This window comes from Clarias gariepinus, chromosome 3 (genome assembly GCF_024256425.1).
Source record: "Clarias gariepinus isolate MV-2021 ecotype Netherlands chromosome 3, CGAR_prim_01v2, whole genome shotgun sequence".
Lineage (NCBI taxonomy): Eukaryota > Metazoa > Chordata > Actinopteri > Siluriformes > Clariidae > Clarias > Clarias gariepinus.
Window position 1 is genome coordinate 14,036,220 of NC_071102.1, and position 24,469 is coordinate 14,060,688.

Below are 24,469 nucleotides of genomic sequence, written 5' to 3' on the forward strand. Positions count from 1 at the left end.
AACCAAAAAGAAGTCCAGGTATAGTTATGTCAGATCACATGACTACATTATCTTCCAGATAGCCTCACCTTAATGACTAAGAATCTTCACAGCCACCTTCTGAAGTGTTTCATTTGTGTAATATTACAGGAATTTGCAAGTGATTACAGTACATTCTTTCTAATAATTAAGAAACAACACGTCATAGTTTTTATCCATGTCTGGTTAGTTCCTGTTATCAATTATTTATAGCAGCTAAATCAGTCATTCCACTTACCAGCCTCGTTTTTCTCTCTTATGATATAAATCAGAAAAAATGCAGCTTGTCAAGTTATTAAGAAACAAGGAAGCAAAATGCTAAGACGCGTCCATAAACACTAATTAAACCTCTCCTTACAAAAGCTTATCCATATCAATAGTCTTGCGTTTTTCCTTGTTAAATAACAGCATGTCTTTAATCTGTTTGTTATTTGCCTTTGACTACAGTATGTAAAATGTCCACAGTGTAAGTTCGGTTTTGAACGATCCGATTCGGGAATCGACAGCGCTGAAGACTTGATCTAAACCTCACAAACACAAATATGACCTGACTGGCAATATACACTATCTAGACAAAAGTAATTGTTCAAACCTGTAATTGTTTCAATCGGACCCCTTATCCCCAGCGAAGCGCAATCTTAATGCTTCAGCATACCAAGACATCTTGCACAATGCTTCTAATGAACTGGAATGGAGATTGTGAGTCAGGCCTTCTCGTCCAACATCAACGCCTGACCTCAGAAAGGCTCTACCGAAACACGCCAAAATCTTGTGGAAAGACTTCCAAGAAGAGTGGATGCCTGCAAAAGGGGATCATCTCCATACTGAATTACTGTACATGCATTTGGACACAATATCATTGCAGTTTTGGCCAAATACTGTACTTTTGTCTATATACTTGTAGTGTAGGTTGGTTTATTCCTATTAGCAAAAAAATGGCCACAGTCTGAGATTTTTTTTAAATACAGTAATAATTTAAAGAAATTTGTAAAAATTTTGTAACCTAAGATTGACTGATTACCACAAAGAAGTGATTCTTCACATCTTAGCGCTGTTTTCAGGGGATCAATCAGTGTTTAATCTGAAGTTTAGGCTTCAGCTCTTCAATAAGCATTTCACTGTAATGCCTGTTGATTGTTGAACCTTTTTCTTGATAATGTTCCAATACTGGCCCTTGAGAATCCCAGAAAACTGCAAGCATCAATTTTTCAGCTGATGGTTGACTTTGGAACTTTTACTTGGTTGGCGATTGAGATTGTTCCAAAGGCTGCAGCTTAGACTCGTTGTGATAAATCCATGTTTTGTCACCAGGTACACCCTCAGACCACAGAAAAACCGAATCACTACATGCTGCTTTTCTTTCATACAAATCAAGTGTGACGTCCAGTTTTGCTCGCACCACAGTTACAAATAAACTGAAGTAACACCTTAACAACTGCACAGCACCGACTGAGGAGACAGCAGCTTTGAACGGAGTGCGACCAACAGAAGTTATAACTGGAGTGTTGATAATTTTTTCATATATATTTGGGAGTCTGTTCATTGCAGACAGGATGCTATGGAAGGATCCTGTATGACTGGTTCACTGAAGTGATGACCCTAAAGAAAAAAAGCTGTTTCTTATAATAATAATAATAATAATAATAATAATAATAATAATTATTATTATTATTATTATTATTATTATTATGTTGTATTTATGTATTTATTTATTTACCTAAGATATGTACATAGGTTGTCATGCACTCTATCTACACTACATGGCCATAAGTATGTGGACACCTGAACACCACAGTGAACTGTTCTTTTAAAAAAATCTCACTCCTCATTCATTCCAAGTTTGCTGATATAATACTCTAACTCTTCTGAGAAGGATTTACACTAGATTTTGGAGCATGGCTGTAGGGATTTTTGACCATTCAGCCAAAAGAGTATTACTGACAGTATACCAATTTATCCCAAAGGTGTTTTAATAAGGATGAGGTCAGGGCTCTGTGCAGACCACTTGAGTTATTCCGCTCCGAGCTTGACAAACCATACTTCTTCGTGCACATGAGTTTCGTCATGATAGAACGGGTTTGAGCTTCACCTCTTGACACCTTAATGCAACAAAGACATTCTGGAGAGTTATGTGCTTTCAGTGTTGTGCCAACAGTTTAAAGACGACATACAAAGGAGTGAGATGGTCAGCTGTCCACAAACATTTAGGTATAGGTAATGTTTGAGTGAGCGTTTTTGGGGAAATAAGAGAAACGATTTCCAAAAAGCTACGAGCTTATTTTAAATAGACTTGGGTTTACTTGTGTGAGCATCTGTCATTTACAGGAAAAGAGTTTGTAGAAATAGTTAAAAGTTAAAGCTAAAAATAAGCTGATCAGCTTTAATGTAATCAGTGATATTATTATTTCAGTTTGAAGCACACGCACACGTCTGCAACTCTTTGTCTAGTTTATTAATACAAAGAAATCACATTTTGTTTAGTTGAGTATCTTACGCCTTGTTTACGCTAAGTTATACTTCTTTCGTCATCTGTTTAGTAATCAGAGTGTATCGATCAGTATTTTTCAGATAAGAAATTTTAAAAAATCATAAAAGTAGATAAAGATAAAGTTTTTAAACTGTTATTTTAGGGTGTAAATATGAACTAATCCCAGTAAAAATATTCAGTTTAGCTTTTCCAATTAATATCTATTGGTGCAGGTGTTTGTTCAAATTGAGCAAGTGGTTTATTGGTAGTTTATTATAAGTAGATTATTAAATCTGGCGCATAACTCTTTATAACTTCGCTTTTACACAACATTTTGATTTCACTTACAGACAGACAGACAGAAAGACATACAGACAGAAAGACATACATACAGGAGGACAGATAGACAGAAAGACATACACACATACAGAAAGACAGACAGACAGGAAGACAAACTTACAGAAAGACATGTTTTCTGTAAGTTTTCTTTAAGAGACTGGTTTCATGTCCTACAATGTATGAAGCGTAAAGATATCATAGAAAGAGCGAGTTCTGACCAACATTCATACATTAAATACTGTGGTGTATAGAGCCACCTAGTGGACACTAGTGAGCGTTACACTCCTTGAAAGTCCGAGCGCCACCTAGGTTGCTAAGAGGAATAAATCTCAACCGTGATTGGTTGTCTTTAGATTCCTCAGCCAATAGAATTCGCGGTTGGATGGATGTGCAAGTCTGTAAAGCGTCTGGATACCCGGGTTTAAAAAAAAATCGTTAACAAGTTGATAAGCGAAACTAGCTAAACGATTTTTCTAAAAGTAAAATGTTTGGCCTTATTGTAGCACAGATGTGCATTTCCGGTTGTGATCGTTTATAAGGAAATCTCAGTGCAGCCAGGACAAAGTTGGATCATGTCAAAATTCAACTTCTCTTTCAGAAGAAGCGAGAGAAAGGCATTCGTGAGTTTCAGACAAATCTTTCTTTTTAGATTAACTAACTATCTAACTAACTAGCTAATTATTATATGATTAATTAAGCGGTGTTATTGGTGTCTTTTTTGTTGTTTCTGAAGTCTGCGGAGTTGTTAGCTCATTTATACAGCCATGCTATGCTAGCTATCCTTTATAATCAATGGTAAAATACAGTGACAAAAAAAAAAAAAGGACATCCAGCATGCAAAAAGCAGATATAAACTTCAGATATGTGTATTTTTACCTGGGAAAGTGTGTGTGTGTGTGTGTGTGTGTGTGTTAGAGGAAAGCTTTAAATCTGTGTCTCTAAGCTCCAGTTCATTACTCTTTAATGCACTCTATTCCAGGTGGAAGATAAACACTAAATGTGTCGCCCTTAGCAACAAGGACAACTACTTACACCACCTTTATTTTTATCTCAATTTATGTAACGCGCTATTTTTATGTAACCAAGCCACACCAAACCATTGAGGTTTCATTCAGCATAGGTGCATTTTTACTGTAAGAGACAGAATCAAAAAAGAAAAATCCGGAAATCACATTGTATGCTTTTTGAACAATTTATTTGTAAATTACTGTGTCAAATAAGTATTTGATCACTTGCTTATCAGCCATATTTCTGACTCTCAAAGACCAGTTATTTTGCTTTTAAATAGTCCATATGCTTCTTATGGAGCCACTCCTTGGTTTTCCTGGCTGTGTGCTTTGGGTCAGTGTCATGTTGGAAGACCCAGCCACGAGGTTTTTGCCCAATATGTCACAATACACCGTTCATCCTCTCCTTAATAGAGTGCAGTCGTCCTGTCCCCTGTGCAGAAAAACACCCCCAGAGCATGATGCTTCCAGCCCCATGCTTTACTGTAGGTATGGTATTATTGGGATGATACTCATCATTCTTCCTTCTCCAAACACGGCGAATGGAGATTTTAAACCATGACGTCTTAGTGTATTACTGATGGTAGCCTTGGAAACGATGGTCCCAGCTCTCTTCACGGCATTGACCAGCTCCTCCCGTGTAGTTCTGGGCTGATTCTTCACCATTCTTAGCATCATTGATACCCCATGTATCTACTTAGACTTTGGCTGATTGTGGGGTGCGCAGGTGTCTTAATGACAGCTAACGACCTCAAACAGGTGCTACTAATTAAGAATAATGAGCAGAGTGTAACTGGACTATTTAAAAAATGAAGCTAAAAATTGTAGACCCGTCCACGATTTCTAAGTAGGAGAACTTGCAAAATCACAGGGTGATCAAATACTTATTGACTTCACTGTATATATATGTATGTATATATGAGGGATGTTGGGTCAAATAGAGTTGTGTTAATGGCCGAAAGGAATGTTAGATTTTGTAGGAAAGAATCAGTTTTATATATAAAGCTAAAGAGACAGCTATAGGAAGGAAACATCAGTGGGGTGGTACAGAAATATCCAAGATCTGGTTTAGTGGCAGGAGTTCGGACCTAATGAGAGCAAGTTGCAGTAGTCCAACACTGGGATGATACTGGAATGGAGAAGCACTATAGGAAAAAAGTAAAATGAGAAACATGCATAACCAATTTAGATTAGCTTTACGATGCGAGACCGAAAGCTGGTGATCCAGAAGTTGTAACAGAACAGGAGGTATAATTGTGTTTTTCTTGTAATGTTGTAATTTCAACATTTAGTTTCAATTTGAAAGCAGTTTGTAGGTTGATGGTCTTAATAGACAGTTCCTCATAGTCATTACCACACGCATTCATTCATTCATTTATTCATTCATTTATCTTTAGTAAACACTTTGTACTGGTCAGGGTTGCTGCAAGCCTTTTCTAGAAATACATGTTGGATTGAAAATGTTGCTTAAACGTTGAAACAAGCTTCATGTCATTCATAATCCACCCTCACACATGCAGTTGTGCTTCTCTGTGACTTTTGTAGAAGAACATAGCTCATGGCTTAATCCCTGCTGCCACCATTGCTCCCAAGCCTGCCGTTCCCCGCACTCCTCCCCCTCGTAGTCCCAATTCCTCGCCAGAGAGACCCAGGTACAAACATTCCTCATATGAAATTGTTGTACTTTTTTTTTTTTCCAGCTCCTTGTTCCTTGTCCATCCTGCAGTCTCGTTGTCTCTCATCCTTATTGATCTTCTTTGTCTCTGTTTGTATTTCTCTGCTTCTGTGTTATAATTAGAAAAAATAATTACACTTCATAGCTTAAACATGCATTTCATCATCATATATTTCTGATTTTGTAATAAAACAATCATTCCTGCAAACCTTATTATCTTTTTAGAATAATTCTTTATATACAGTAACAACCCTCTCTGGTCTTTATTGGGTCTTTGTAGACCCTGGGTGGATCAAATATTTGTGTGATGGTCTGGGATGTCGCTGTGAATGAATTCTGGGAAACAGAAAAAAAATATTCTGTCCATCAAATAATGTGACTAATATTAACTTCTGATGTCTTGCAGTGGAGCGAGAATACAATGTTATGTTCCTTTAGTTTTTAAATGTCACTCCTATTTAGGGTAACGGGTCACATGGCACTTACACTGGACCAACAATCACCTAAGTAGATATACCAGCCAATAATATCCCAGTATGTCCTCTTACAAGATGATTTTAATTTAAAACAAGGTTTTCAAAACAATATATGCAGGGCGTTGAAGTCAAATCCAGTGATAAAATATCTTTTGAACTAAGGTGTTAAACTGTGATTTGACATTTGCAGAGGACTTTAAGCACAGTACAGTGATGAGACTCTCATCTGCAGTAAAACATTTGAATGTTGCACACTTAAATGATTCATCAATTAATTTTAATATTACACAAACATAACTTGAGTAAATACAAAATGCAGTTTTTAAATGTTTATTTCCTTTATTAGGGTAAAAAAGCTGTCTAAACCTACCTGGCCTTATGTAGAAAAAAGTACTTTCCTCTGCTAAACTATAAATGAACTGTGATGTTTAGATAATTCACTTGCCACACCCAGGTCAGATTACTGCCAGAGCTGTTGAATCAAGAAATCACTTAAGTAAAACCAGTCTGACACAGTGAATTCTAAAAAATTTAAGAACAGATAAAAAACAAAGTAATTGACATGTATTAGTCTGGACTGGGATACCAAGCCATTTTTAAGCCTTTGGGACTTCCCAGGAGTCGCCATCCTACCAACATTCCTCCATGAGGAACAATGCCGACTCATACAGGAGCTCATAAAAGAACACAGAACAACATCAAAAGAACTGCAGGCCTCACTTGTCTCAGTTAAGATCAGTGTTCATGATTCAACAATAAGAAAGAGACTGTGCAAAAATGGCATCCATGAGTAGGGATGCACCGAAATGAAAATTCTGGGCCGAAAACGAAACCGAAATTTTTGGATGCACTTGGCCGAAAACCGAAACCGAAACCGAAAATGGCTTCATTAAAAAACATGTTTAAAATATTTTCTTTTTGTTTGTATTAAAAAAACTACAAATTAATTAAAATTATTGCAACTTTGCTGTCCTCATCTGAAACTTTGAAGTGCTTCCAAACCGCCGACGTTTGATGCGTAATGACAGCGCGAACGAGACGGGAGGATGGGAGAGGCGTGGCGACAATTTCGGCTTTTATTTTCGGCGCTTTCTTACGTTTCGGCCGAAACCGATAATGCTATTTCGGCTGAAAATTTTCGGCGGCCGAAATTTCGGTGCATCCCTATCCATGAGAGAGTTCCAAGGCGAGACCACTCTTTTACAATATCGTATTAGGGGCATTTGTTCAACATTATTCCATCATCATGTAGCCAACATTTTGCCAACAAAGTAATTCTAACGCTCAAAAAACGTAATACAAATGTTGTCCCAACGATCATTACATTGCCAGATTAACATCACAACAATGTTTAAACAACCAAAAATTCCTGCTGGATGTATTTTCCCAGGCTGCCACACAAATACATTAAGGTAGTTGTTTTTCATTGCACTCAAATGACTCTTAATTAAATGTATTACATTTTTATTTAGTTTCCAAACATGTTTTAATTAAGAATATCTATCTATCTATCTATCCATCCATCCATCCATCCATCCATCCATCCATCCATCCATCTATCTGTATACTGCACTCTCAATACATTAACTAATATATTAACTACTAATAACTGTTTATTTAAAATAAAGTGTTGCCGCTTTCGTGCATTATTTTAGGTCTGCTCTTGCGGCTGCCATACTGACGTCCTCCTTAACAGGACGAACCTTTGCCATCCCTCCACCTCGAACCAGGTCCTATTCTGAAAGCGAGTGCTCACACGCGAGCAGCCACACCGGCTTTGAGCCTTATGCCAGCACAGCACTTTATACCAGGTAAACTCCACAAACTGTTTCATTTTTTTTCCCCCAGACTGAGTTTATTGTCCAAGCAACTGTACATTAATGAAATTGTAATAACAGTAATAGTATGCTAGGTTAAACTAGGGTATTACATCGATCTAGTTAGTAAATATCCAAATATGGCTCTCCGATATCCACATATGGAGTCATTACCAGGGGAAGCAAACTATGCAAAAAAAATTTTTCTGTACTGAAATGATCTTTGTTTTTAAACTTTTTTTTTCAGTTTCTTGACAAGAAACATTATGATCATAGATCTTTCTGCTTTGTTATTTTACAAGACATAAATTCTCTAGAGCTCAAGGACACTTTACAATGAGTAAAAAACAGTCAACAAACAGACAAAAAAAAGGGGAGGCTTCAGACTTCAAACTGTGTATTTGGGTTTTCAGATATTTTGGGTATAACAAAAGTTATCATAACTTTCATAAAGGGTGAATTTGATCACTACTGGAATATGAAAAGGTCACAAATTTTGGAAAAACATTTTTTTTTTTTTTTGCTCGGTTTCTGTTTGCTCATGTTTGTATAGTTGGTTAAATTAACAGGAATTTAGTTCATCATATTGCCTATTTTGTGCTAAAAGAGAATGTCACTCTATACTGTGCAATCCTGAACCCCATATATGTTTAGTAAAAAAAAAAAAAGCAGCAAAACAAAAAAAAAATGGTTTAAGCACCAAGCGCCAATACAAAAAATGGAAAACAAAAAGGCAAATACCAGGAAATGTTTTATTTACCCTGACTTTTTTGTTTGTTGTTTTGGACACACAAACCCATCTCAATGTCAAAAAATTACGACAAAATAAATTTTCTAAATAATCTTTTAACCCGTTTACAGAATTTTTTAGATTAAAACACATTATGGATGGGAATCACCAGGGGCCACCCGATATGATATCACGTTACTTACAGTATAGCATTCAAATTTATTTGTATTGTGATTCTGTAACAGTCATGATTTTATGAATCTCCTGATGCAATATTATTATTATTTTTTTTTTAATTAGAATTCTTATATCTCAGTCCCAGTTGAGTTACACAGGAAGGGGCAGTTTATTTAGCACATTGCATGTAGCTAATGTAAGATTAGAATTTTGCTCCATTTTAAACTGCATACTGTTATACATACTGTAAATGTCATTTTTCACCCTAAGCTAGATAGAATGAAACATTTTCTCAAACATTTATTGCCAGTTGGACCATTAAGTATAATAGACATTCAATTCACCAGATTATACTAATACACATTATACTAATTATCCCTACATCAGATTACTGTAGAGCTTAATATAATACATAAAGCTTTCCAAATTCAGAGCAACACATAAGCAACAAATAAGTTGATCGCTTCACAGTTCCTTTTTGTTTCAGGGATCGATGGCCGGATTCAGTGGCAGGTCGACCTCGTCTGCCGTCTCCACGACCTAGTGATGAAGAAGAAGAAGATGATGAGGATGATGAGGATGGTGATATGGCAGAAGATGCAGAGGGAATGATAGAAGCAGATGTGCCGAGAGAAGAAAGTCCTGTTTACCAGTCTATAGAGAGACAGAGCAGAGCTCCACTGCCTCACAAGAAGGTTGTGCTACGTTTCTGTTGCTGGAAAATGTTTTTCTTATTCGCTTTTGTAAAAAGGGATACAGATTACCATTGCCAATAAGCATCCTGCAGATGGCACAGTTTATCCATTGGATCTGTGATAACATGTCCAGTTGGGTGAACTGTCAGTTCTGTGGTTCGCTTTCAAAAATAAAAAATAATCTTTTGTAAGTGTTTAACTGAATCATAGCCATGATCTAATGTTTTAGAGAGGCCCTTTAAAAGTTCTGTTATACCTTCCAAGTTACTTTTCTATAACGAATATGCTCGGTCCTACCTGTAATCGTTCGCATAAGAAAAGGTGTAACAACAAGTTTGCTAAAGCAGTCTGTGTTACTGAGTAATTTTTAATGGCATAGATTCAACACGGTGCTGAAAACATTCCTTAAAGACTACAGTCCAAATTGCCATAATAATGTCATCAAGCTAAGGCAACGTTTTGATGCCCGTTGTGAATTGTAGCCCATGTGAATTGTAGCCACAGTTTTCTGTTCTTACTGTGGCTGACAAGCGTGGTGCCCGGTGTGGTCTTCTGCTGCTCTAACCCATCTGCGTTAAGGTTTGATGTGTTGTGCATACAAATGTGCTCTTCAGCATACCGAGATTTGAGAATTTAAGGCATTGGACTACTGAAACCTGGTTTTAGACCACAATATGAGGACCTCCTTTTGCGGGCAATACAGTTTTAATTTGTCTTGGGAATGACAGATACAAGTCCTGCACAGTGGCCAGAGGGATTTTAAGCCATTCTTCTTGCAGAATAGTTGCCAGGTCACTACGTGATATTGGTAGAGGAAAACGTCCTGACTTGCTTCTCCAAAACACCCCAAAGTGGCTTAATAATATTTAGATCTGGTGACTGTGCAGGTCGTGGGAGATGTTCAACTTCATTTTCATGTTCATCAAATGACCCTGTCACCAGTCCTGCTGTGTGTATTGGTGCATTATCTTCCTGATACATGGCACTGCCTTTAGAATACAATGTTTGAACCATTGGGTCCACATGGTCCTCCAGAATGGTTCAGCAGTCTTTGGCAGTGACGCGCCCATCTATCACAAGTATTGGGCCTAGGGATAACCATGATATTGCAGCCCAAACCATCACTGATCCACCTCCATGCTTTACTCTGGGCATGCAACAGTCTGGGTGGTACGCTTCTTTGGGGCTTCTCCACACCATAACTCTCCCTGATGTGGAAAAGGCAGTGAAGGTGGACTTGTCAGAGAACAATACATGTTTCACATTGTCTACAGCCAAAGATTTTCGCCGCTGGCACCATTGAAACCGACATTTGGCATTGGCACGAGTCATCAAAGGTTTGGCTATAGCATGGCCATGTACAGTACATTGACCTTGTGGAGCTCCTGATGAACAGTTTTTGTGGAAACGGGAGAGTTGAGGTGCACATTTAATTCTGCAGTGAGTTGGGCAGCTGTGGTTTTATGTTTCTTGGATACAATCCGGGTTAGCACATCCCGGACATCCCTTTCAGACAGCTTCCTCTTGCGTCCACAGTCACTCCTGTTGGATGTGGTTTATCCTTCTTGGTGGTATGCTGACATTACCCTGCATACTAAGGCGTTTGATACTTCACAAAGACTTGCTGTCTTGGTCACAGATGCTCCAGCGAGGCACTCACCAACAATTTGTCCTCTTTTAAACTCTGATATGTCACAATCATGTTGTGTGCATTGCAATATTTTAAGCTAAACTGTGCTATTACTCTGCTAATCAAACCTTCACAGTCTGCACATTTCACCAATAATAAAAATCAATGAAAATTGGCCACCAGGCTTGTCAAATTTAGCCATAAAACCTCCAACACCAGTGTTTCAGTTTTAATGTCCATATTTAGTTTCATATATAATTATTTAGTACTTTCTTTTTCTTTTCAAGGCATCTTTTCACTTTAAACTGGATGATGACACTGACAACTCGACCTTTGAAGTCGTTTCTCCCTTAAACACTGAAGGTATGCCCTTGGTTTACGTACCTGCTCATTTAATATTTCATAATATGCACAGGAATTAATTAGAACATTTTTATACAAATGAATATAATAATCTATTTTAAAGCATGGATATTATATTTTAAAATAAAATTAATTTCTATAATATAACAACTCTAATATATATCATAATATAAATATATTTCAGATGAAACAGAGGACGAAGGAACAAACATAAAGGTAAAAGATGTCATCACAACACAATCCATCCTCTTTCTTTTTCACAAAAAATATTTTGGCAGAAACATTGATACCCCAATGATGTACAATAGTACAATAAATACATGCAGAAATAAAATTGAATCCTTAAAACTGTAATAGGCCTCCCAAATTTATGGTGTTGCATTGGACAATATAAGCTTACCCACTTGTAAAATTCCTTGTCCTTCCATTATTACACAATGCAGGCAGTAGGGAATATACAAGCAGTTAAAATAAGCTCAATCTGGGCCAAAAAAAAAGAAGTCTGGAACAGATGGAAATTTGCCAGGAGTATATGAGTTTAAAAGAAATCAGAAAGAAGGACAACAGTTACAGTACAGACGTTCATATTTCAGCTTGAGGTTGTAATGTTTAAATAAAGACTGCCTTCATAACAGCAAACTGTTTGAAAGGGTTGCACAAAAATAACTTATCCTGAGGGTAACGTGCAAATCAAGTGTCATTTCAAAAGTGTTGTGGCCACTGACCATGTACAGTACAGTATACCACTGTCATATTTAGGAGAAGAATAAGTAGTGCATGTAAGGATAAGGACAGTGTGTTAACGCTCTGAGTTACTGATTTAAAGCTTGGAGGTTCAAGTCCTAGCTCCACTTTTATGTAGAGTGTATAGCTGCACAATTAATAATAATATAATATATTTTAATCACGATCTTGATTCATACCTACACTGATCTCATTCTGAATGACGGCTATTCTCTTGCATGTATTTCCCTGTCTTCAGATCAACTGCATTTATGTGTTTACTTATTTACTTGACAACAATCCTAGATTACCATGTCAGTCACATTCCGTCATACTCTGTTACACAGAGACTTTGAGAACAGATTAAAAGCTTTTTATTTTTTCTCAGATTTTAGTGGTATCCAATTCCTCCCCGTCACTATGGGGCTTTCACATTAAGTCTACTACTACTGTTCAGTCGGAAGGGCCGAAGACTGTCACATGTTTCCTCCACACCACGTGATACCAGCCAACTGCATTCATTTTTTCGAACTGCTCACTCACGTACCATTGGAGGCGGAGTAACACACTCGGAGGACAGCGCTATCCGCTCCTTCCGCTTGCGTGAGCTCACAGACACCCCTGATTGGCTGTAGAGCCGTGATTAATGTGGGAGCACTAAGTACCTCTGTAGCTCTCTTATTCCTCCCCTCTGAGAACTCGGCCAATCAGCTCTCTCTAGACCTCCGGCTGCGAGAGGTTACAGCATCACCTGGGAATTTAACTTTTATTTTTAAAATGTAAATTTTAAAGATAAAGGTTCTGTATATTTATGTTTATTATATTCTTATTTTATATTTTACAATCCTAATTTAAATATTTTTTTTTCTATACTCAATTTCCTTTTTTTATTCCATATTCTTTATTTAAATACTCTATTTTCTTTATTGGTTTTTTAAGTCATGGACGGTCATACAAGAATTTCACTTTATATCATACTATGTATGACTGTGTATGTGACAAATAAAATTTGAATTTGATCTGAATAGAATTATATAAGAAGTATGTTAATATTGAGCAATAAAAGTTTAGAGACAGCAATAAATTCAATACTGGCTAAATGTTCAACAGCTTTTAAGGTATTCACTTTGAGGGTTCTAAAATTTGGAAAAGTCCTGTGAAGAGGGCATTTTCTTTCCTGTAAAATTAAGAATCGTGTGACAGAATCGTGATCTCAATTCCCATGGAGAAAAATCTTTATTCACGTTTTTAGCAAGAATCGTGCAGCCCTAATAGGGACGGGGGAAGAGACAAGCAGGAAGGGAATAGAGAATGCGTCAGTCATTTCTCTGCTCTAAGCAGTGGGAACAGTAGGTTATTAATATTGATGTCATCTTTGCTGACTGAGTGGTGGCCTGAAACAAGAGGCACTCACTGTCCCTCTGACTCACCAATTAGACTTCTATTAGAGCTCCAGTGGCATTAGACTTCCCCTTGTGGTGTTCGCTGCTGCCTGGACACACTGCCTTTTACAATTAACCACCCAGAGCAGGCTAATTTAAATGGAGACCAAAAGCCATTTTTATGACCGTTGTTTCTAAAATCTGACTTGATGAATGTGGGATAATTAGTTTTAATGACAAAGCATCCAGGAGATTATAAATATTCCATTTAAAATGCATCTAATGCATTACCACCTTAGAACATTTGTAACATGTGGACATGTTTATTCACAATCGTGAGACATTGCACATTATTATTATATTTTCTTTTTCTACAGAAGCCCCCTTTGGCACTACGGACAAAGTCTCCATCACATAGAAGCATGACATCTCCAGGTACTAAAACTTAACAATTTATTCTTTCCATATCTTCCATATCTAGTACAGGTCAAATGCAGCGAAAGCAACAACAGTTCCCAAATCCAAGGGATAAATCAAAACACAGGTGTAGAGGAAGGAAAGTAGGGTTCATAGACAGAAGGCGCAGAAGTACGGTATAATCTGGGGCTCATATTTTACACAAGAGGCAACAATTAGCAAGGGTTTGCAGGAAGTGCTTTATATATACAGTGTGTATATATATATATATATATATATATATATATATATATATATATATATATATATATATATATATATGTATGTGTGTTTGAACAGAAAATAAATATGACACCTGAAAAAGTTCCTAGGAGTTTATGAAAGGTTTATGCTACAAACTGTTATTACCATAGGCAGGCACAACTTACAGTGTACTTGATGTATCAAAATGTGTTTGATCAAGACACCGCTGTAAAAAGTACTGTATGGTACATTTTGTATATCATTACACATCAACTGTCTATTCACTATATGGACAAAGGTGTGTGGACACTTGACAAGTGCACCCATGTGTTCCTTCTCCAATCTGCTTTCACAAGTACACATTTCCATTGTACAGAATGTCTTTTCTATATTTTATCATTCCAGTTTGTTTTTTACTGGAATTAAGGGGCAAGAATTTGTTCCATTACCAAGTCCACACCAGCTCAATTTAACCATGAAACAGTCTTAATTTATATAAGGAGGAGAACAACAGAGTAGGAATCAAAAAATGAGAAATATGGTGTTTTTATGTAGAACCTAGGCATAAGCCTTTCATAAATAATATGAAATTTAATGTGTACACATGCAAGACAGTTAAGACATAGACAGTAATTGGAAATATTCTAATGATTAAGGATTGAGAAGGAGGCTAATGCTGTAAAAATGGGTAAATATTTTAAATGAAGTCTTAGGAAATTTTTTATATGGGTTGCTAATTTGTAAAACTGGTAGCAGTACATGTGCTAGGTAATAGATCTGTTCTGTAGTAGTTAGGTTTAGTAACCTGACCTGTCTGGTGTGTTGCTTGGGCTTCTTCAGGTTCTTCTGTGTGTTCATTAATGTTTTTACAAAGTTCTGAGATCTTCACAGAACAGCTTATACAGGTGGTCCCTGAACATTCAAATGACAAATTCTGCAGATATGAACGGACCACAATTCTACTTCTATTTTAATCATGGACATAGCTGACGTGTATTGTACAAAGAATAGACACTGCAGTGCACCAGATACCAATATTAACCATAAATTAATTATATACAATATTTTCTGTCTGTAAGTAGGTATATAAAATGTCTGGTATATTGTATGTGTGTGTGTGGGGAGGTGCGGGAGAAATAAGTCTGCCTCACCGGTTTCAGTGATTCAGTCCGGAAGCACAATGGTAGAAAATGGCTGCCCTAACAATAATTCTAATTTCGGATAATCTTGAACAAAACAGAGTTCACTGTCCATTACAGTGGAAAACAGCGCTGAGACAAAATGGCGTCTCCTCGCGATTTAAAGGTGCACAGACAACATTTCATGGTGAAATGGTTTTGCTCACATGATGTCAATGTGGGGGAATGGAGCTGATTTAGTAAAGTGGTTTGTTGTGCTTTATATTGTATATTTGTGTCAAAGGTGTACGAGACTTACTTTGTCTGACTTAAGAACAAATCAGACTTACAGTATGAACATTCCTGTTCATAAGTCAGGGTCTACAGTACCTGTACTGAGATTAATTCACACATAGGTGGACTGGTATTAACTAATTAGGTGACTTCTGAGGACCAGTTGGTTCCACTGGATTTTAGTAAGTGGTATCTGAGTATAGGGGGCTGAATACTAATGCATGCCACACTCACTTTTCATATTTTTATTTGTTAATTTTTTTACACCATTTATCATATAAAATCTCACATACATTTGTGATTGTAACATGAAAAAATGTGGAAAAGTTCAAGGATTGTTAATATTTTTGCAAGGCACTGTATTTTATGTCAAATTCTCCATTTAGCATAATATAAATAAGTGAGCACCAGTGTCTGTGACATTATACTATATAATAGTGTCTGTTTTTTTTTTTCAACTTGACCAATAAAACTCTCCTAGCAGCCTTGCTGACATAAATATTGCCTCGACATTTTTGTTAATTTTTAGAGGAAAATGCTAAGAAATTAGAGAAGATAAAAGTGGGAGTCATCATGGCCTCCTCTCATTACCTTTCATTTCAGTGTAATAATCTCCCTTGCACTGCTCCCCTTCCTCTGAGAATCCATTTTTAGAGACCATTAGAAGGGCTAATGGGAAAAAGGAAATGATCATGCTTAGGCTTGTTAAACCCTACAGCTGTGGGAAGGACTGGTATCTTACATAACCTGTATTACCATCTATCATGTTGCCAGATGTGCACAAAGGAGGCTATCACGGTTGTTAATAAAAGAAACGGAATAATAGCTTTTCAGCAGTGCACTGTCTTGTATCTTTTCAATGTAACCACCTTCTTCTTTTATTTTGGGCATTTTGTACTTTTTTTCAGCATATCACCAAAATGCCCTCTGGGTATAAAGGAGAGTATTATCTTCATTATCTGTCTATTATTTTTATACAAAAATAAGAACTGCCTAATGGCGTTTTTGGATATGAATCTTGGTTCACTGGGTCCACCATGAAGTGCTTGTTAGTGATTGTGTCTGCTCTCAGAATCAACCTATTTCTCGAACAATGGTACTAGGTGCTATTCATTGTACAGGCCTTTGCCACTTTCTGTTAGCACTACATTCTATAAAATAAAATGTTATAAGATTTGGACATATTACATACACAAACACATATTTTATACTTTTGTGGTTAGAAATTTAATTATACTAATCGTTAAGCTAAATTTCAATATTGAACTATATGGACTTTTGGTAGCCATCAACAAGCTTCTGGCAGATTTGACCACTCTTCTTGGCAGAATTGGTAGTGTTCGATTAAATCTTTTGGTTTCCTGACTTTTCAACCATGAACCTGATGAGTGCAGGTTGTGCAGAAGGATTCTGAGGAAGTCCTTCTCCTTGGTTATGCCATCCACTTTGTACTGTGCATCCGTTCCACTGCGCCAGTCCCATGATGCTACCACCATCATTGCTTAACTGTTGGTACAGTGTTTTTCGGCTTTTCTTTGCACCTAAAAGGAAATCTCTCTTCAAACCTTTACTCCAGAAGGATTTTTTTTGTTTGTGTCGAAAACATTATCCAAGCTTAAAGGTATCGATTTTGAAATTTTGGAGCAGGGGCCTCTTTTTTGGTTGGCAGTCTTTCACCCCATGGCGATATAAAACTGGCTTGACCCCTTAGTTGTTCTTGACCATATAACCCAATTTGCTCTTAGCTGAGGGTGACACTGTGGGTCTTCTTCCAGACCGTGGCAAAGAAGCTTCACCTCCCAGAAACTAGAAATAGCTGTAAGAAATATTCCTGGCGTGTATAAATCCGTTATTCTCCTTTTTAGATCTGTGTTGGTCAAGCAATGAGTACAATTTTTCTTACCCAGAAAAATTGCAGAAAGTCATTGAAACCCCAATACTCCTATGACATTTGAGGGACGAGGTGGGGTACACCCACTGGTCTTTAGTACTAATCCATTGCAGGACACTTACACTTACTCACACACTGCGCAATTTGTAAATGCCAGGAACTCTCTGCCTTGAAGGTGCAAAGCCACAGTACTTACCACTATACCTCCATGGTGCCCAGACAAATAGTGTGCACATCTTAAGCTGTTGAAAAGTTTTTTAAAAAAATATGAGATACACAGAAGCTAATGTGTTTTAAAAGAGGAACGTGTGTTTCAGTATTTACAAACATTAATAATTTACAATTTTGGTCTGTTTATATGCCATCATTTGTAATACTCTCTTTACTTCTAGAGCTTCTCTTTTCAGATGTGAATGAAGAACTGTGCACTCAGTCTCAGTTCAGCAGCCCTCTGAAGAGAAAGACCTCAGCAGTGAGTAAGAGTCCAGCAAGAGAGACTGAGAGAGAGAAAATAGGTGAGAACATGGGCAGTGTTATCAGACATCTCTAGCTGAAAAAATCCCATCTGCGTTGTTACTTTTAGAAAATTTTACCCGTTGTTATTGCCCTGCTTTAGTTTTCATGGCCTGACATTTACTTGTAGTAGAGAAAGGATATCACGAGAAGGGGAGGGCTTAGTATCCACCAAAGATGTAAAACATTCTAATATTACATTGGCAATTTTAACATTACTTACACAGGCTGCAAAGTGCCTAAAGATACAATTTGAAATCAGTTGTTTATGTAACAACCTCAGCAGCAACCTCATTTCCCCTCTCGTCTATTTCAACCACTCTGCATTCAGCATCAGCAGTATACTAATCACCGGCCTGATCATCCGTCATCATCTGCACCTGTTTCTCCATTGGTTCATTTCTTAAGTTACATGTTTCTTATGCTTGAATAATTCCTAGGTCACTCTGTTACTGAACAACCAAACCGTTTCTCAGAAACTGCTTAGGTACAGGGACTGGACTGAAAACGGGAGCTAAAAAGTCGTTCAGGAAGGCTGGAGAACTATTCCTCAAGACTACATTAAAATTTTGACTGTGCAGAATACCAGAATACAGTCATGAGAGTAAAATCTACCTTTATTGCTGTATATAATCTTAGCCAAGCACCTGCTTCATGTGCAGGTGGTGTTTGTGGATGATTGTGTGTACATAGAAAAATGCCTCTCTTTTGCAAGTTGGCAACAAGTTATCCATCGATTTTCAAGAATCTGGCATTCCACTCGCTGAATGCTCCTGGGAACGACTTCAGTGGGCTCCGAGCCTCCCAGGCTGTGATTATTATTCACATATGTACATCCTTCTTTAAAACATTTTTCACTATTCCAATGTTTTACTGCAGCTAAGAGTATCATTACCGTACTGTTCTTCCGTAAATGTCAATTGGTTTTACGCCTTCAATCAAGGCAAAATTTCATCACAAGTCCCGGTTTGATTTGAACGCCCTCCATGTTTATGGACCCGATTGTATGCGTGTGTAGCCAAATCAATGCTAATATTATGCAGTTGTGACATTTATGCTCGGAAAGCTCGCTATTGGCTTGAAACATGTATGGCTTGTGAATAGTTCAGCTCCTCTGGTAAGCTGATATCACACATTGTGTGAACCTCATGAGCACCTCAGACATTAAAGAGCGACTCACAGTTGCTTTTTTGACATGCTGTTGGTAGCAGCAACAGACACTGTTGCCACTTATTGTACTCACATTCAGCTTAACACAAAGACCAGTAGTCAAGGCAATGCATTTTTGTGGGCAAGTACCAGTGAGGAGAAAGCTTTTTATATCATTTTAAGGGTTAAATAGGGCATCTTCAGTAGAAAATATTCTAATAATAAAGTTGTATATCATGATATTATTATAATGTATTATTGTTTACAAGTGACAATATTGTATTTTTAAATTTGCTTTTAAGAACAAGCTGATTATTATAAATTTAACTGAAGAATGAGTTCATGAATATATTGTACCATATACACTGCCTGCCAAAAAAAAAAAAAAAAAAGTTGCTTCCTGGATTTATCTAAGCAAAAAGAGGCCCTTAATTTTTAATGTTTCAGCTGGCAATAAGTTATTTAACCCAAACCGATGTAGTGAGCAGCTTTTTATTTTAACAACTAAGGAACTAAAATTGCTAAAGTTGGGTTAAAAACAATAAAACACATTATTAAAACCTTGAAGGATAGTGGTGAACCATCATCTTTGAGGAAGAAATATAGGGTTGGAAAAACATCCTATGAGTTTGATGAGAAATCACTTAAATGCTTAAGTTTAAATGTCAACTCATAAAAAACAACAATAACAGTAGAAGTCACATCTATGTTTGGTAGTGAAATGCAAAATCAAGATGCAAACTCAAGGGTTGGGACTAAACCGCTGTGTTTTCTTAAGGAAAACACTTATGAGGACAATCAAAGAAAAACGATTAAATTTTTATTAAAAGTATATGAATGCTAGATTAAAAAAAAAAAATGTTGTTACTAAATACTATACAAACATTTTTTTCAAATCTTAACCAAATATTTAATATTATAACATGCATTGTAGTAGATACAGTATAACACATAAACATTGAGAACTGACTGTTCCATTGCTCGGTGTATACTGTATATTCTACCCTTGTCAGGTGCCAGCGTATTAAGATTAAGACCTGGTAATTGATTTATCAGTGTACTGTATATTTCACTTTAGCTTAAAAATCCTAAAGTACCAAAACAGGATATTTTATTGTTAAGTCCAAACAATAGACAGAGTTAAACACTTATGATTTATTCCGAATTTAAATACTATAACTGAGCTTGCATTCCTAAGGTTGTTATCTACTGATTAATTGTTTTAGTAAGTAGTTTTAGCAATCTCCATACTTGTTTTCTTTTCTTGATGCAAGACAATAATTTGACCATTCTGAAACAAAGTCGCAAAGTAAAACATAAAAGGCTACAATAGTTTGTAGTTTGCTTCACTCTGTAATAATATGTTGTGTTATGCTGGGAAATGTCATTTTCTGGTTTTATACTCTCAATAGCTTAAAGCCATAAAACATTCATCCAAAATCATTATGTCTGTAGGGAACCAAAGCAAATCTGTCTGGGTTCTTAGCTTTATTTCACACTCAAAATCCACCCCCCTGAAAAACAATACAGCCTTGTGTTTCCTGTTCATTCGAATGAAGAGATAACATGAATTTACTCCTAATGGGTTGGAGTTTTACAATGCCCTTCATGAGATGCCCACATCCATGCTGTGCTGTGTTGCTTTATGTTATGCAGAGATGAATGAGTCATATCAGTATGCGGCAGAGTTTCAGCAGGAGTTGTTGAAAGAGCTGAGAGAGCTTCGGGAACGAAATCACACTCTGACTGCACAGAAAGATGCGCTGGAGAGGACATGCTCAGAAAAGGACCAGCAGATCCAGCAGATACAACAGCAACAATTACACTCATCCAGAGAGAGAAGACACTCCACTGGTAAGTAGTACTGTACGTACACAGGCCCATGCACAGACGCCTGACTATACAGCTGATTCAGAAACTTTTACATACATTTTGTTAGTATTTGGTAGTGTTGGCTTTTACACTGATCAGCCATAGGATTATGGCCAGTCTCCTAATATTGAGTAGGTCTCCCTTACTTTTGGAACCAGCAAGCCTGGTTGTCCTGACCATTGCAGTCTGGGAGTTCCTCTGACCCAGTTGTCTAGCCATTACAATTTACAGTACCTACATTTGCAATATAGGTGGGATATATACAGTATGGCAGCAAATGAACCAATTTTTCCTGAAGTTGATATGTGGAAGCAGAAAAAATTAGCAAGCATAAGGATTTGACTGACTTTAACAAGGGCCAAAATGTAATGGCTAGAGGACTGAACTACAAGTCTTGTTAAATTTTCCCAGTCTGCAGTAATAAGGACATACCAGAGGTAATCCATGGACAGGAAACTAGTGACCTGGCGACAGGGTCATGGGTGGGCTTAACTTACTTGCACATGGGGAGCGAAGGCTTTGTCATCATTGCTCCAGTTGCATTTTATGCACTCTGTTCTCTTTAAGTCGGCTTTTCGTCCCAACTTCAGGGGTATGCTTAGGATCATAATGCTGCTGAAAGACCCAGTCAAGGCCGATGTGAAGGCTGAGGTTTTGCTTTACTGTAGTATTTCTGGGTAACCCTCCTGCTTTGTGATGCCTCATGATTTTCCAAAGTGTGCCAGTCTATTTTCCATTAAACACCACCACAACATTATGCTACCACCACCATGCTTCACAGTTGAGATGATGTGCCTTCAAAAGACTGATTTTTTTTTATTTTTTACAGGTGATCTACAAATAGTCTTGAATTTATGTAAAGTTTGTTAATGACTTAAGTATTTGTTGATTTATTTAAATAATTTTAAGGTGAAATACATACTGGCAAACATCTACTTAATGAGATCTTTTGTGCCCTTATTTGCTGTCAGCTTACATCAGTTTTGAATACAAAATTTTACTAGTTGCTAGTACATTTACTAGTTAATATCGCAGTTAAATTCACACTCACTATATATATGTAAATAATAGCAATGTGATTTTTAAAAAATTAAATACTTTTTTTAGATAAAAAAAATTAAAAGTATTTCTCGCATGACAACCTTTCAGGCCATGGTTGTATATATACTTTTCAAATGGTGGATAATATATCTTCTGGATGGTCATTATTGTTTGGAAATTGCTGTTTAAATAAGACAAGTGTTTTATATTTTTATGTGTTGTTGTTTTTGTACATTTCTTTAACCAAATAAAACACAAATACACCTTTCGAAAATAAGTTGGATTTTTTTGTGCACATCTTTTTAGGCGAGAGCCCTGAATTGCTGAGTTTGAGGCAGCAGGCGCAGGAGCTGGTGGATGAAAACGACGGATTGAAGATGACAGTGCATCGGCTAAATGTGGAGCTGAGCCGATATCAAGCCCGATTTAGACCACTCACCAGAGATGAGGTACAACATCAAGTAAAACAGTATGATAAAATAACTATGATTATTGCACAATGTGTTGCTATTGTATTACAGAACAACAACTTTTAGTTTATATGAATTAAATTTTTCATATCAGTTAATTATTATTATTTTTTTTAAGTTTTATAGTCTAACATTCTGGAATTATTTGAATGTGGTTTATCTAGTAAAATCTGTTCTAAAAACCTTACAGAGTCACTGGATAATAAGGTGCCACTTGTGTGCTTGTTAATCAGAGGCTAGTTTTAGCTGCCCACAATTGAGCTGGTGTACACTGGGACATGCTGATAAGGGGAAATATCACCCAAAAAATGCTGGAGAGCAGCGAATACTCTTACTTATTAAATCCATCCACCAGCAATTTTATGCGTACTGCAGACTATGCCGTAAGGGGGAAAACACATACTGTAACATAGCTGTAGACATACATGCACAAATATATTTTATTATATTACATGTGCATTATTTTAAAATATTTAGTTTTTAGTATATTTAGGTCTTAAATGCAAATAATATTTGTGGGATTTTTTCCCCCTTACATATATGTACTGTATGTATATAGATTTAAAATGATTTTAAACAGTTACCATTTAACCTTACAAATAGACATAAAATTGTGGCATTATATAGATAAGTTAATTGACTTTTTCATATTATTCGTAAAAAGAATAAGTTTTGTGTAATATATTTTTTAAATGAGGGAAAGAGTTTATCCTTACCCTATACTGTAATTTGTAGCAGAAATGTTATATACTGTATACACTCAATGGTTATTATAATCGGAACATCTCAGTCATGACATTAAATAAACTTACAAGTAAAATTCGAAAAATTAGAATATCCGGCAAAAGTTAATTTATTTCAATAATGCATCTTAAAAGGTGAAACTAATACATAAGATAGATTAATTACATGCAAAGCAAGATAGTTCAAGCTGTGATTCGTCATAATTGAGATAATTATGGCATACAGTTTATGAAAACCCCAAATTCACAATCTCAGAACATTAGAATATTACATGCAATCGATAAAACAAGGATTATACATAGAACCTATGGGACCTCTGAAAAATTTAGGTATGCATATTCGATTCAATTCAATTTCATTTGTATAGCGCTTTTAGCAATTGTCATTGCCGCAAAGCAGCTTTACACAATCAAAAGAATTATTTAAGTTTGTAGATGTACATGCATATGTACTCAGTACTTGGTTTGGGCCCCTTTTACAGCAATTACTGTAAAGCTATCAGCTTGTGGCACTGCTGAGGTGTTGTGGAAGACCAGGATGCTTCAATAGCGGCCTTCAGCTCTTCTGCATTGTTCGGTCTCATGTCTCTCATCTTTCTCTTGGCAATGCCCCATAAATTCTCTATGGGGTTCAGGTCAGGCGAGTTTGCTGGCCAATTAAGGACAGTAATCTCACGGTCGAGTCCTGCTGGAAAATAAAGTCAGCATTCCCATAAAGCTTGTCTGCGGAAGAAAGCATGAAGTGCTCAAAAATCTCCTGGTAGACACCTGCGTTGACCCTAGACTTAATGAAAAACAGTGAACCAACACCAGCGGAAGACATGGACTGTGGAAACTTTACACTGGACTTCAAGCATCATGCAGTGTGTGCCTCTCTATTTTTCACCAGATTCTGGGTCCTTTGTTTCCAAATGAGATGCAAAAGTTGCTCTCATCAGAAAAGAGGACTTTGGACCACTGAGCAACAGACCAGTTCTTTTTTTCTTTAGCCCAGGTAAGACACTTCTGACATTGTTTGTTATTCAGGAGTGGCTTGACAAGAGGAATACGACATGTGAAGCCCATGTCCAGGATCCGTCTGTGTGTGGTGGCTCTTGATGCACTGACTCCAGCCTCAGTCCACTCCTTGTGAAAGTCCCCAACACTTTTTAATGTCCTTTTTCTGACAATCCTCTCCAGGCTGCGGTCATCCCTGCTGCTTGTGCAACTTTTCCTTCAC

General features: G+C 36.8%; 1 protein-coding gene across 3 annotated transcripts in view; it reads left to right on the plus strand.

Annotated features, from left to right (window-relative positions):
• Positions 1-3,234: 3,234 nt before the first annotated feature.
• cep89 (centrosomal protein 89) overlaps positions 3,235-24,469 on the plus strand; it is a 94,106-nt gene continuing 72,871 nt past the window's right edge. For 2 of the 3 annotated variants that reach the window (XM_053491288.1, XM_053491289.1), the window contains exons 1-10: positions 3,235-3,444; positions 5,377-5,483; positions 7,638-7,793; positions 9,194-9,401; positions 11,319-11,394; positions 11,579-11,610; positions 13,877-13,934; positions 17,870-17,977; positions 20,781-20,978; positions 22,344-22,486. In XM_053491288.1, coding sequence (XP_053347263.1) covers positions 3,397-3,444; positions 5,377-5,483; positions 7,638-7,793; positions 9,194-9,401; positions 11,319-11,394; positions 11,579-11,610; positions 13,877-13,934; positions 17,870-17,977; positions 20,781-20,978; positions 22,344-22,486 — 1,134 coding nt within the window. In that variant the 5' untranslated portion in view covers positions 3,235-3,396. The remainder of the gene's footprint in view (positions 3,445-5,376; positions 5,484-7,637; positions 7,794-9,193; positions 9,402-11,318; positions 11,395-11,578; positions 11,611-13,876; positions 13,935-17,869; positions 17,978-20,780; positions 20,979-22,343; positions 22,487-24,469) is intronic. The other variant, XM_053491291.1, reaches the window with a different exon arrangement.